A 13702-nucleotide genomic window follows, 5' to 3' on the forward strand; every position below is an offset into this window, starting at 1 on the left:
CATCTGCAGTGATCATGGAGCCCAGGAAGATAAAATTTGACACTGCCTCCATATCTTCCCCTTCTATTTCCCAGGAGGTGATGGGACCAGTGGACATTATCTTAGTTTTTTTGATGTTGAGTTTCAGACCGTTTTTTGCACTCTCCTCTTTCAACCTCATTACAAGGTTCTTTAATTCCTCCTCACTTTCTGCCATCAGAGGGGGATCATCTGCATATTGGAGGTTGTTGATATTTCTTCCGGCAATCTTAATTCCGGCTTGGGATTCCTCCAGTCTAGCCTTCCGCATGATGTATTCTGCATATAAGTTAAATAAGCTGGGGGACAATATACAGCCTTGTCGTACTCCTTTCCCAATTTTGAACGAATCAGTTGTTCCATATCCAGTTCTAGCCGTTGCTTCCTGTCCCACATATAGGTTTCTCAGAAGACAGATAAGGTGGTCAGGCACTCCCGTTTCTTTAAGAAATTGCCATAGTTTGCTGTGGTCGACACACTCAAAGGCTTTTGTGTAGTCAATGAAGCAGAAGTAGATATTTTTCTGGAACTCTCTGGCTTTCTCCATAATCCAGCGCAGGTTAGCAATTTGGTCTCTAGTTCCTCTGCCTCTTCGGAATCCAGCTTGTATTTCTGGGAGTTCTCGGTCCACATACTGCTGAAGCCTACCTTGGAGGATTTTGAGCATAACCTTGCTAGCGTGTGAAATTAGTGCAATTGTACGGTAGTTGGAGCATTCTTTGGCACTGCCTTTCTTTGGGATTGGGATGTAAACTGATCTTTTCCAATCCTCTGGCCACTTGCTGGCATATTGAGTGTAGCACCTTAACAGCATCATCTTTCAAGATTTTAAATAGTTCAACTGGAATGCCATCACCTCCACTGGCCTTGTTGTTAGCCAGGCTTTCTAAGGCCCACTTGACTTCACTCTCCAGGATATCTGGCTCAGGGTCAGCAACTACATTGTCTGGGTTGTCCGGGATATCCAAATCTTTCTGATATAATTCCTCTGTGTATTCTTGCCACCTCTTCTTGATGTCTTCTGCTTCTGTTAGGTCCTTCCCATTTTTGTCCTTTATCATGTCCATTTTTGCGCAAAATGTTCCCCTAATATCTCCAATTTTCCTGAACAGATCTCTGGTTTTTCCTTTTCTGTTATTTTCCTCTATTTCTTTGCATTGTTCATTTAAGAAGGCCCTCTTGTCTCTCCTTGCTATTCTTTGGAAGTCTGCATTCAATTTTCTGTAACTTTCTCTATCTCCCTTGCATTTTGCTTCCCTTCTCCTCTCTGGTATTTGTAAGGCCTCGCTGGACAGCCACTTTGCTTTCTTGCATTTCCTTTTCTTTGGGATGGTTTTTGTTGCTGCCTCCTGTACAATGTTACGAGCCTCTTTCCAAAGTTCTTTAGGCATTCTGGCCACCAAATCTAGTTCCTTAAATCTGTTCTTTACTTCCACTGTGTATTCATAAGGGATTTGGTTTAGATTATACCTGAGTGGCCCAGTGGTTTTTCCTACTCTCTTCAGTCTAACCTTGAATTTTGCTATGAGAAGCTGATGATCAGAGCTGCAGTCAGCTCCAGGTCTTGTTTTTGCTGACTGTATAGAGCTTCTCCATCTTTGGCTGCAGAGAATATAATCAATCTGATTTCGATGTTGCCCATCTGGTGATTTCCATGTATAGAGTCGCCTCTTGTGTTGTTGGAAAAGAGTGTTTGTGATCACCAGCGTATTCTCTTGACAAAACTCTATTAGCCTTATCCTTATCCTTGAAAATCAAGCGAAGGACAAGTGTAACTTTGAAAAACAAAAAATGGTTTATTGATTATAGGAAATAAAAATAGTAAATCACTGGTAAAGAATCAATAAGTCAATCACTGTAAATAAATCACTGGATCTCACAGACTATTTCACACTGACAGGTTCTGTCACTCACTACAACTAACAATGACTTTAAACCCTCAGCTCAAACTCTCATCTCTAATTTCAATAGCGATCGCAAAAAACTCATCGTAAAGCGGATTCGTCATCAAGCAGGGTAATCGTCAAGCGGGGCACCACTGTATTTGGAAATTCTTTTTTAAAATTCCAAATCCAATGCACTGTAATTCTGAATATGAAATTTTGGTTCTAGTGCACATCCCTAATAAAAAGGCTTGCTTTGGAAACTGGAAGATATAGGCAAATGATGCAAGCCTAAAACAAAATTTTGCAAAAGAAATGCAAGAGAACAGAGAAGAAGAAGAAGAAACAGATTTAGAGGAGTATATCATAATAGCATCAGCTTCAACAATACAGAATTATTTAAATACATCAGGAACAGAAAGCAAGCAAAAAGACTTTCAGGCACTTAGATGATTAAAGGAGTTTTGAAGAATGGTGAAACTGCAAAGAAGTCAGATAATTTATTTTAGCTGTCTTGCCTCCTGAAGATATAAGACAAACAGTCATGCCAAACTAATATTTCCAACAAAAAAGTGTGGGGAACCAAATCAAATAGCAGTGACAAGAGTGTAAGTTCTAGACTTCACTTTAAAATTAGAAGCAAATAAACCACTGAGTCTAAGACAGAGATTTTTTTAAAGAAACATGTGAAATTGCTGATCTTTAAACAAAATATGTAGCAAATACATGAGATCATATACAGTGGTGCCTCACTTGACAATAATGCGTTCCATTAAAATCGCTGTTAAGCAAAATCGTCATCATTGAAATGCATTGAAAACCGCTCAATGCGTTCCAATGGGTGAAAAATCTCATCGTGAAGTGAAGATCCTCCATAGGGCGGCCATTTTCTGGTGCCTGTATAGCGAGGAATCCGTCCTTAACACAGCGGGGAGCCATTTTGCACAGCGGGCGGCCATTTTGAAACCCGACAATCAGCTGTTTTTAAATCGTTGTAATGCAAAGAATCAGTTCCCGAAGCAGGGAACCGATCATCGTGAAGCAAATTTTCCCCATAAGAACATTGTTTTACGATCGCAATAGCGATCACAAAAACCCATTATAAAACGGATTTGTCGTTTAATGAGGTACCATATTTGCCGGCGTGTAAGACGACTGGGTGTATAAGATGACCCCCCTCACATTTCCACTCAAAATATAGTTTGTTATATACTCGCCGTATAAGACTACCCCCTCTTCCGCACATCTTCCACACACCAAATAAAAGGTGTTATTCATTGTCACCATTGTACGGCCCAGCACAACCACAGCGCCTCCGGCCTGCCCCTGCATCTCCCTGTGACCAGCACTAGTGCGCAAGTGCACATGTGTGAGCTCTGCGTAGACAAGGGGCGGGCCGGAGCGCCACTGCTTCCCGCCAAGCAGAACAGGCCGGTCACGTCGAAAAGGCTGGCACCCCGTCTCGCTGCTGATGCTCGCCGTGGCCGCGCTGGATACCGCGTGATACTGGATGGTATGTAGAATGAGGTGGGCAGGCATCAGGAGGCTACTATGGGCACTGGGCAAGCATCGGAAGGCCACTATGGGCGGCTATGTCTATCCCAACTGAAGTGCACCCGGCATATAAGATGACCCCCCCCCCACTTGGAGGCATGTTTTTCAGGGCAAAAAAAGTAGTCTTATACACCAGCAAATACAGTAATCATTAAGCGAGGCACCACTGTACAGTACTCTATACCAGATGGCTAAATAGTGACCAATATACAGTAATACCAGTTTTTAAAAGGGTTTCAAGAGCATCTGGGAAACTACAGACCAGTTACAGTAGTGTTTGTTACGGCTATTGGATGGAAGCTTTACTTAGGACTGAACTGAAAAGCACATATAAGAGCAAGCTCTGCTCAGAAACAATCAACATGACTTCTGCAAAAGTATATCTTGTCTCAGTAATCTTTTTAGATTTCTTTGAAAGTGTCATTAAGCATGCAGACAGGAGTGATCCAATAGATAGTTTTCCTGAACATACTTAGCATCATGAGACAAGAGGAAAATGGAACACTCATCCCAAATCTCACTATACACAAGCATCTATACCAGACATGGCAATTTATATTTTTATCCCTGAGGATATGAATATGAAGCACGACACACCAGGTGCCATGGAGGTCCATTCCCTCCCCCCAGAACTGGCCAGTCCACTCACGTGGCATGCATGTATATCACTGCTGACATCATTCCAATCGCAAAAGTAGCCCAGCTGGTTCTTCCCCGTCTCCTCGCACAACCAACCACTCCCACAAGAAGACAGGATGACGTCTCCCTGCTCAGCTGTTGAGCAATTGGCTGTGCAGGGAAGTGGGAAAGAGCCGGTTGGATTATTTCTGCAATTGGCACAATGACAACAGTTCTGGAAGGAGGGAAGGGACCTCCATGGCACCTGTGGCACCATGCTTCGTATTCATATTCCCAGGGATACGAATATGAAATGCCCATGTCTAGTCAAAACACATTAGTGCCACAGATATAGCTGCCACCCTCCTAGTGGTATTGACAAGAGTGAATTTGTGTTCCGTATTTTTCTTAGTCAGCTTTATAAAAATTCCACTGTTCTTAGATCATGAGGGGTTTTTATGTTAAACTGCACTTACTTTTAAAATAAAAATTCTTGATTTTATGTTTTTGCTCAACACTTTCAAGGTTGTAAACAAATTGTTCTGAACAGATAAACTGTAATAGCATCAGCAATTCATACAGCATTAGATTACTGAATGAAAGATAAGTGATAATATGCCAAAATATGTGCCTAGCCAATTTAAAAAAAAATTAGACCTCTTGAATAAACTACAGCAAAGCCATTACTAAAAGCTGTTTCTAACATGTTATTTTTCTTACATGTATTACCTTTGCTGCAAGTACAACATTCCACTGGAAACATCCTTAATTTGCTTCTAAATTAAGAAATTTGTTTAGTACACATTTCAAAATAAATTTATTAAATCTGTAGTTTACAAACTTAACCAAGACTTCAAACTGCATTTTTCTGAAACTTTTGTTGCAATATGCACAAAAAACAAAAACAAAATAAAAGTACAAAATGCATCTGAAACAGCCTACAATGTTTACATGCTTATTTTTAAAATAATCATCCACATTTATTGATAACTTTTATCCAGATAGCCACTAGCAAATACAATTCACAAAAAAGGGTGCAATTCTAACTAGCCAAGGAATGGCTCAGCTGACATGAAGGCAACAGAGGCTGTGTTGAATCCAAATCCCTCCCATCTTTGGGACACTGGAAATTATTATCCTGACCTTGAACTAACTTTGTGTTGGCATAGCAGCTATGTGTATGGACTGAGAAGAGTTCAGACACTCCCCTTTTTTTCTAACTCTTCTGCCAGTTGATCTCAGACAGAATAGCAATTATGCCAGCTGTGCCATGAGATTTAAAGTCAGCCAGCACAAGGCCAGTTATATCAGAAGAAGGGCACTTGTGCCCTCACAAGAGCCTTCTGTCCGTTCCAAACTTACTACAGACAACATATCTTTCAGTTTGGATGGCACTGCCTGGCTATACTCCTACACATACTTTTTAAAAAGCAAGCACAGTAGAACTTCTGAATCAACATGCACAGAAGTGCATGGGGCGAGAAAAAAACAAGATCTATGCAGCATCTCTACAAGCATATACCCCTCTATAGGAACAAAGTTAGGGAAAGAATAATGCAGAAAGCAATCAAAAGCATGTCCAAGTACCAGATTTATTAGTTACATAAGAAAATAACTTTCCTGTTGACTGCAAATTCCTACATTACACAATTTGTGCAATGATTACTGAGAGAATGCATCAGTTCTAGATCCAGTCATACTTGGAGCAGACCCACTGACATCAACGGGACTGATAAGTCAACTAACACTAGAATGACTAGAAAATGGCAAAATCCAGACTAACCCATTGAATGTGATGAACTTTAAGCATTTAGGAGAAGTACTATATAAATCTTAATGTCTGTAAACTCATGTTTTCACTTGCATCCACAAGTAATGCATTTGTATCTTTGTGTTAAAGTTGAAAAGATTAAGTTGGAGTTTCCTTGTATTGTATCTATAGATTTAGACTACAATTCAGAACTAACTGTTCAGCAAACCCTTTCATTAGATAATACTTATAGTGGACTAAATGCAACTGTTAATTCCAACTAGATAATATTACACTGATTCAATGGGTCCACTCTAGTAACTAACAACTGAATTTAATTTTCAGAAACAATGACATCATATTATGCAATTGTGTGTTCTGTGCTATCAAGTCAGTTACAATTTATGGCAATCCTAATCATATCCTCAAACTAATATATTTAAGCGGTGGTTTTACCAGTGGCACTCCCAATGAGTTTCCACAGCCATACAGATTTGAACCCAGATCTCCTGAGTCCCATTCAACCCTCTGTTTAGCATACACTACACTGGATCTCAAAACATATGGCCTATGAGGATCAAATCCATGACCTTGGTAATATTAGCATCACACAAACAACCGAGCTAACTGACAATACTTAATGAAGTTTTACATGACAATACTTTGGTTATGGGAAATAGAAAGAAAAAAAATCTCATTTAAGTGATAAAAAAATGTTGCGGTATCTTAGACAGAAAATGTGGTCTTTTCTACCTTATATCCTGTCCACTACTGATTTCAGCCTTACTACCATCAGCACACGGCACCTGAGAAATTAGCCCAGGGGAATATGAGAATATAGAAATGTTGCCCCGGTGATGCAAAATATTCTGGTTGCCTGAATGTGTAAGAGGAGTCCACTTATATATTTCACAACAATTACTGTTCATAAGACAAAAACTAAAACTACTGAGCTTGTTTTCATGGCAACATCTGAATCCAGTGGCTTTGTTTTAACAGACGAAACTGAAGTTACTAAGAAGAAGAAAAAATCTAAAGTACAACTCTACAGTAAGAGCTAAGTATTTTACTCTTTCAGTTTCATCAAATTTCTTAGGAAATATTTGCAAAGGGACACATTCTGAGTTTCAAGAAAAGTAATTTTGACTTAGCAGTGTCCATTATGGTTTCTCCAAAAAGAAAACCTTCAAGCAAAATTCATGTTTTCTGACATAAGCCATAGACTAGGAGAGGCACAACTTGGAAACTTCTTTGTTTTAAAATACAGATTTGTTTCTGATTGTTTCAGACAGGTATAAAATGCTACAGCCAAAATTTAAAAATAAAATAAAATGATAATGTCAAGTAAATGAGCTTCAAACATTTAAAAGTACAAATTTTATGTACAGTATTTACATAAACCATACTGCTCGTTATATTCAACATGACATATACAGGAGAAAACCATGTAATACAAAGAGGTTTTTGTTCAAACATGTAGAAAAAATGCACAATTATTTTCCACTCCTTAAATCCCAATCTTCAATACTACAGCCATTCTACAAAAAAGACAGTTGCAAATCAAAGGTAAGGAAAACACCCAGAGCAGATTGACATTCCCCTTCTGTAAAGTTTACAGTGCAAAGGATGGAATAAAAAGGTGAGGCCATATCTACCTAGAGCAGGTAATATAAAGAAAAGCTGGAGACCCACACCCAGGCAACCAGAAACAAGAAGTACTCATTTCTTACAAGCATCCCAGAACCAAGCGAGCGACACCAAATAAATAAAACCCACTGTACTAGCAGGCAATTCACGAAGCTCCGGTCTTCTTGCTTCTGTCCCACTGTGCTGATTCTGGTAATGTTCATATAGATCAGTGGCAGTAACGTACATTTTCATACACACTGGACAGATGAAGCCCTGTGAAATAATTGCTTTTAGGCATGTACATCTTTTTAAATGCCTTAAATAAATGGAGTCTCAAAAAAAGAAGAAAATACATTTCCGAATAACATTACCATTTGAAAATATGATTTTTGTTAAAATTTCAAATATAATTGTGAAAATTTGTTATAGAAGATAAGAATAAGAAACCTATTAAAAGTTAGAAACCAAGCAAAGACAAAAATGACTTCAGTTCAATGTAATGTTGACAAAGTGAAAAACTTCACTACGGTAGCATAGTTGTACTGGATTTAACCTTTGTGCAAGCAGTAATGCAAGCCGGGTCTTGAGGCTCTCCACGTGTGGATTGGGGCTAGGGACGGTATTGGGATCTTGCTGGGTTACCGTGCTCCCCGCGACCCAGCCATTTCCCTACTGGAGCTGGTGGACTTTGTCTCCGCGGCACTGTTGGGTTCCCCGAGGCTATTGGTCCTGGGGGACTTCAACGTGCATGCGGGGGCAGAGACTTCCGGACCAGCTCTTGAGTTCTTGGAGACCATGGCCTTCTTGAACATGTCCCAGCATGTCAACGGCCCTACACACGTGGGCAGCCATACATTAGACCTGGTCTTTTCCACCAACGGGAGTGAGCGTGGTCCCATGGTGACTGACCTCGAGTCGGTACCCTTGTCATGGTCGGATCACCAGCTAATAAAATGTACCATCAAGATGGCTCTCCCCCCTCGCAGGGAGCAGGGACCTATTGTTATGGTCCGCCCTCGAAGGCTACTGGATCCGATCGGATTCCAGGATGCCATGAGAGGGGTTACGGCTGACCTAGCTGGCGCTCCTGTCGAGGCTCTGGTCGACGTCTGGTTTACCGCCGCGGCTAGTGCCGTAGACATGATCACGCCTAAACGCTCTCTCCGCCGCAGAGACCGCCCGGCGCCCTGGTATAACCAGGATCTCCGGGCGTCGAAGCGGGTCAGGAGACGGCTAGAGCGCAAATGGAGAAAGGACCCGACGGTTTTTAATCATATAGCTACTAACCTTTACCAGGCTAAGGTAAAGGCTGCCAATCGAACATACCTCGCTAACCGGATAAGCGAGGCGTCTAATCAGCAGGCGGAATTATTCCGTATAGTACGTGACCTATCCGGAATTGGCCCGGGTGATAGGCCTCCCCCTAGTTTTACATCGAACCAATTTGCAGCATTTTTTAAATCTAAAGTGGAGGCCATCCGCCAGGACCTCTCCCCTTTTTTGAATACAGTGAGTCGAGCTGAGATGTCCAGCGCTCCGTCTTGTCCGGTGACTTTTGATTCCTTTCAGCCTGTTTCGCTCGATACTGTGGCCAGGACGCTTGATCGCTGCCGTGCCACCACCTCCTCTTTGGACCCTTGCCCGGCCTGGCTAATCAAGGCAGCCAGGCCTTCAACAACGGAATGGGCTACTGTAATAATTAATGGGTCTTTCCTTGAGGGCAGATTTCCCTCTGCCCTCAAGGATACACTCATTAGGCCCATAAGAAAGAAACCTAGTTTGGCGGCGGACGAAATTGGCAATTATAGGTCCATCGCCAATGTTTCTTTCTTAAGCAAGGTAGTTGAGACGGTGGTGGCCGATCAGCTTCAGGTGTTCCTGGATGAAACAGATGCCCTGGATCCATTCCAGTCGGGCTTCAGACCGCGCCATGGAACAGAAACGGAATTGGTCGCCCTGTGTGATGATCTGTTGAGGGAGGCTGACAGGGGCAAAGTGTCTCTGTTGGTCCTCCTCGACATCTCAGCAGCCTTCGATACCATTGACCACGGTATCCTTCTGGGGAGGCTCACCGAGTTGGGAATAGGTGGCCGGGCATTTGCCTGGCTCCGTTCCTTCTTGGAGGACCGCTCCCAGAGAGTACAGCTTGGGGAGAATGTCTCGGCCCCCTGGAGCCTCAATTGTGGGGTCCCACAGGGGTCGATCATCTCCCCAATGCTGTTTAACATCTACATGAGGCCGCTGGGGGGGGGTCATCAGGGGGTGTGGAGCTCTGTGCCATCAGTATGCGGATGACACGCAGCTCTACATCTCCTTTTCTCCAACCACAGGAGATGCCGTTCTGTCCCTTCAGCGTTGCCTGGAAACCGTACGGGAATGGTTGCAGGAGAACGGGCTGAGGCTGAACCCGGACAAGACGGAGGTACTGAGGGTGGGTTCTCCCACAGTTGGGGATTTGGGTAGCTCCCTCACTTTTGGGGGGGGTGACCCTGCCTGCCAGGGATGGGGTTCGCAGCTTGGGGATTCATCTGGACCCGGCGCTTACTATGGAAATCCAGGTGGCGTCCGTGGTCCGTAACGCATTTTTCCATCTTAGGCGGATAGCCCAGCTGTGACCCTACCTTGATGTGGGGGCTCTCACTACTTTAGTATATGCGCTTGTAATCTCAAGATTAGACCACTGCAATGCGCTCTACGTGGGGCTACCTTTGAGGCTGCTGCGGAAATTACAGGTGGTGCAGAATGCTGCGGCCAGATTACTTAGCGGAGTGAGAAGATACCAACATATCTCGCCCACTCTGGCCGCATTGCATTGGCTGCCCATCCGATTCCGCATCGACTTCAAAGTGTTGATGCTTACTTACAAAGCCCTAAACAGTTTAGGACCTCAATATTTGGTGGAACGCCTTCTCCCACCTAGATCTATCCGTGTCACTCGTGCGAGCCAGGAGGTTAGGCTGAGGAGCCTGACGCCGAGAGAGGCTCGAAAGGAAAAGACCAGAAATCGGGCCTTCTCGGCGGTGGCTCCTTGCCTTTGGAATAACTTACCTCCTGAGATTCGCGCGGCTCCCTCGCTGGGCATTTTTAAGAAACAATTAAAAACACTGATGTATAGGCAGGCCTTCCCAACAGATAACCCCTGACGATCTTTTTCTTTTTATACTTTCTTTGATCTCTATCTTTCCTAACCTGTAATGTTTTAAAATTTTTATTGTTGAGCTTATTGTAAGCCGCCTAGAGTGGTCTAGTATGACCAGATAGGCGGGATAGAAATAAAATAAAATAAATAAATAAATAAATAAATAAGATAATATACAGTACATCCCATTTTTCCACAACGGTTTCCCTCATTCAAAAAAACTGTCATGGATTCTGCCCATGCTTTAACACTCTTGCCTTAACACAATTACATGGATGGACACAGGCCTATAGAAGGAAAAGCTAAGCTAATCCATTGCAAGGCCTTCTTAGAACTTTCCCAGTGTCTTTGGTTTTTAATACAAATTAAGCAGGTTTAATGTCAAGCATCAGAAATTAGATGGCAAAAGTCAGAACAATTACTTCTCAAGAAGTCTCTGAATTGCTAGAAAAAGTCATCATATCAAAAACAAATACACACACACACACACACAAGCCAAATATCTTGGCTATGAACTACTATTTAATTCTGATATAGTCTCAAATATTACAACAGTGAAATCTTCCACATCTTCTAATGCTCATTCTACAAGGAAAATGTCATAAAATCCATTATTAAAGAACGCAATAATCATTATTTTCTTTTTCAGGTCTGACTTACTGTGAAAATTAACTTGGAAAACATGATTACATAAATACACATGCAAAGGTGGTCCTTATTGCCTGTTACTATGCCTTTATTAAAACAAGGGCCTAAATGAGACAACACAATAACTGAGGGATTCACAGGAACCCTAGTTTGTTGGTTATAAAGCAGTGTACCAGTTGCTCCCTCTCAGTTGTTTCACATGCGACAGAAGCAGCTACCGTATTTGCCGGCGTACAAGGCGACTGGCCGTATAAGACGACCCCCCCAGCAGGAAGAGCCTGGGCAGGTGGAGGCAGGAGGAGGAAGAGGGAAAGCGGGGGGTGGCGGGCGAGCGTGCTGGCTCAGCAGCGGGAGGTGAGGAAGAGGGCAAGAGGCTGAGCGGGCGGCAGCAGGAGGAGGAGGAGGAGGAAGAAGAGGGGAAACGGGTGGGTGGCGGGCAAGCAAGCGCACCACTGGCTCAGCGACACGGGGCAGCAGGCAGCCCAGCGGCAGGCTCTGGCCGAGGGTGAGGAAGAGGGCAAGAGGCTGAGCGGGCGGCGGCAGGAGGAGGAGAAGGAGGAAAAGGGCGGGCGGAGGGCAAGCAAGCGCACCACTGACTCAGCGACGTGGGGCGGCAGGCAGCTCGGCAGCGGGCTCTGGCCGCTCAGGCATGGCAGGCTGTGCTTCCCTCCCTCCATCCAGACCAACTGCCTGCCTGCCTGCCCGCCTGCCTTCCTCCCCGGCCAGCGCAGCCCCGCGTCACTCACTCAACAGCGGTGGCGGCGGCTCCTTCCTGGCCCAAATGAAGTACACCCAGGGTACCTGATGACCCCCCCACTTGGAGGCATGTTTTTTGGGCCCAAAAAGTCATCTTGTACGCCGGCATATACGGTTTATGAAGTGAAACTCTATAATTTGCTTAGTATATTATTCAAACATGAATACAACTTTCTCTCAAGCTTGTTTCTCCTCAAAAAAATGAGGAAAACACACCTAAAACAGATCTAAATTCTTATTTTGGTATGTTGAAGGAAAAACAAATCAGCAAAAGATTTACACTCATATTCAGAGGAATAGGAATAGGCATCCTTCAGTCTCGAGAGACTATGGTATCGTGCTCTACATGGAGGACTTGGAACAGCGCCTAGTGTGGCTGAGAAGACCAATTCAAGAGTGACAATCCCTTCCACACTGAAGACAAATACAACCTGTCTTCAGTGTGGCTCCCTGATTTTGGTGCTTTCAGGACTGTCTCTTTGCCTCGGCCTGCTGGACAAGGGTCTCTTCAAATTGGGAGAGGCCATGATGCACCGCCTGCCTCCAGGCTGAACACCCAGATGTCAAAGTGTCCCATCTGTTAAGATCCAATGCAATTTAAAGATTAAGAAAGGAGAGTTGAAAAAGAATAATTTTTACAAAATATGGGGCAAATTTTTGGAATATGTGCGAATAAGGGGGGAAAAAGAAGAAGAAGAAGAAGAAGAGGAGGAGGAGGAGGAAGAGGAAGAGGAGGAAGAGGAAGAAGAAGACGACAACGATGATGACGACGGCAAAAGGTCCCGTATATGGTGGTGGGGAACACAGTTATTGTATTTGAGTTTATATGTTTCATGTATATGTTTTTATGTTATAGAAAATAAAAAATATTTTTTAAAAAAGATCCATTTCCAAGGCCTTCAGATCCCGCTTGCAGATATCCTTGTATCGCAGCTGTGGTCTCCCTCTGGGGCGATTTCCCTGCACTAATTCTCCATACAGGAAATCTTCTGGAATCCGACCATCAGCCATTCTCACAACATGCCCAAGCCAACAGAGACATCAGTGTTACAATAATGTATACATGCTAAAAATTCCAGCTCGATCTAGGACTACTCTATTTGGAACTTTGTCCTGCCAGGTGATACCAAAAATGCGTCAGAGGAAACGCATATGTAACAGGTTCAGCCTGGATCTTGGTGTATGCCGTCAGCTTCTTATTGAGCCATACTCTCTTTGTGAGTCTTGAGAACATAGTAGCTGCTTTGCCAATGCGTTTATCTAGCTCGACATCTAGGGAGACAGTGTCAGAGATCGTTGAGCCAAGGTACACAAATTCATGGACAACCTCCAATTCTTCCATGGAGATGGTAATAGAGGGAGGTGAGTCCACACCCTGGCCCATGACTTGTGTTTTCCTCAGGCTGATAGTTAGTCCAAAGTCTTGGCAGGCCTTGCTAAAACGATTCATGAGTTGTTGGAGGTCTTCAGCAGAGTGGGCAACAATGGCTGCATCATCGGCAAAAAGGAAGTCCTGCATGTATTTCAGCTGGACTTTGGTCTTTGCTCTCAATCTAGAGAGATTAAAGAGCTTTCCATCTGAATCTAGTCCGGAGATAGACACCTTCTGTTGCAGTTCCAAAGGCGTGCTTCAGCATGACAGCAAAAAATATCCCAAACGCAAGGACATAACCCTGTTTCACTCCGCTTAGGATGTCAAAGGGATCT

At 43.5% G+C, this 13702-nt stretch overlaps 1 protein-coding gene across 2 annotated transcripts in view; it reads right to left on the minus strand.

Annotated features, from left to right (window-relative positions):
• The window catches only part of EEA1 (early endosome antigen 1), a 93072-nt gene that overhangs the window by 67356 nt on the left and 12014 nt on the right, over window positions 1-13702 (minus strand). Inside the window, exon 3 of one of the 2 annotated variants that reach the window (XM_020816012.3) lies at window positions 7600-7725. The exons of the other annotated variant lie outside the window; for it this stretch is intronic. Within the exon in view, the coding sequence (XP_020671671.3) occupies window positions 7600-7725 (126 nt within the window). The remainder of the gene's footprint in view (window positions 1-7599; window positions 7726-13702) is intronic. 2 annotated transcript variants of the gene reach the window in all.

This window comes from Pogona vitticeps, chromosome 5 (genome assembly GCF_051106095.1).
Source record: "Pogona vitticeps strain Pit_001003342236 chromosome 5, PviZW2.1, whole genome shotgun sequence".
NCBI lineage: Eukaryota > Metazoa > Chordata > Lepidosauria > Squamata > Agamidae > Pogona > Pogona vitticeps.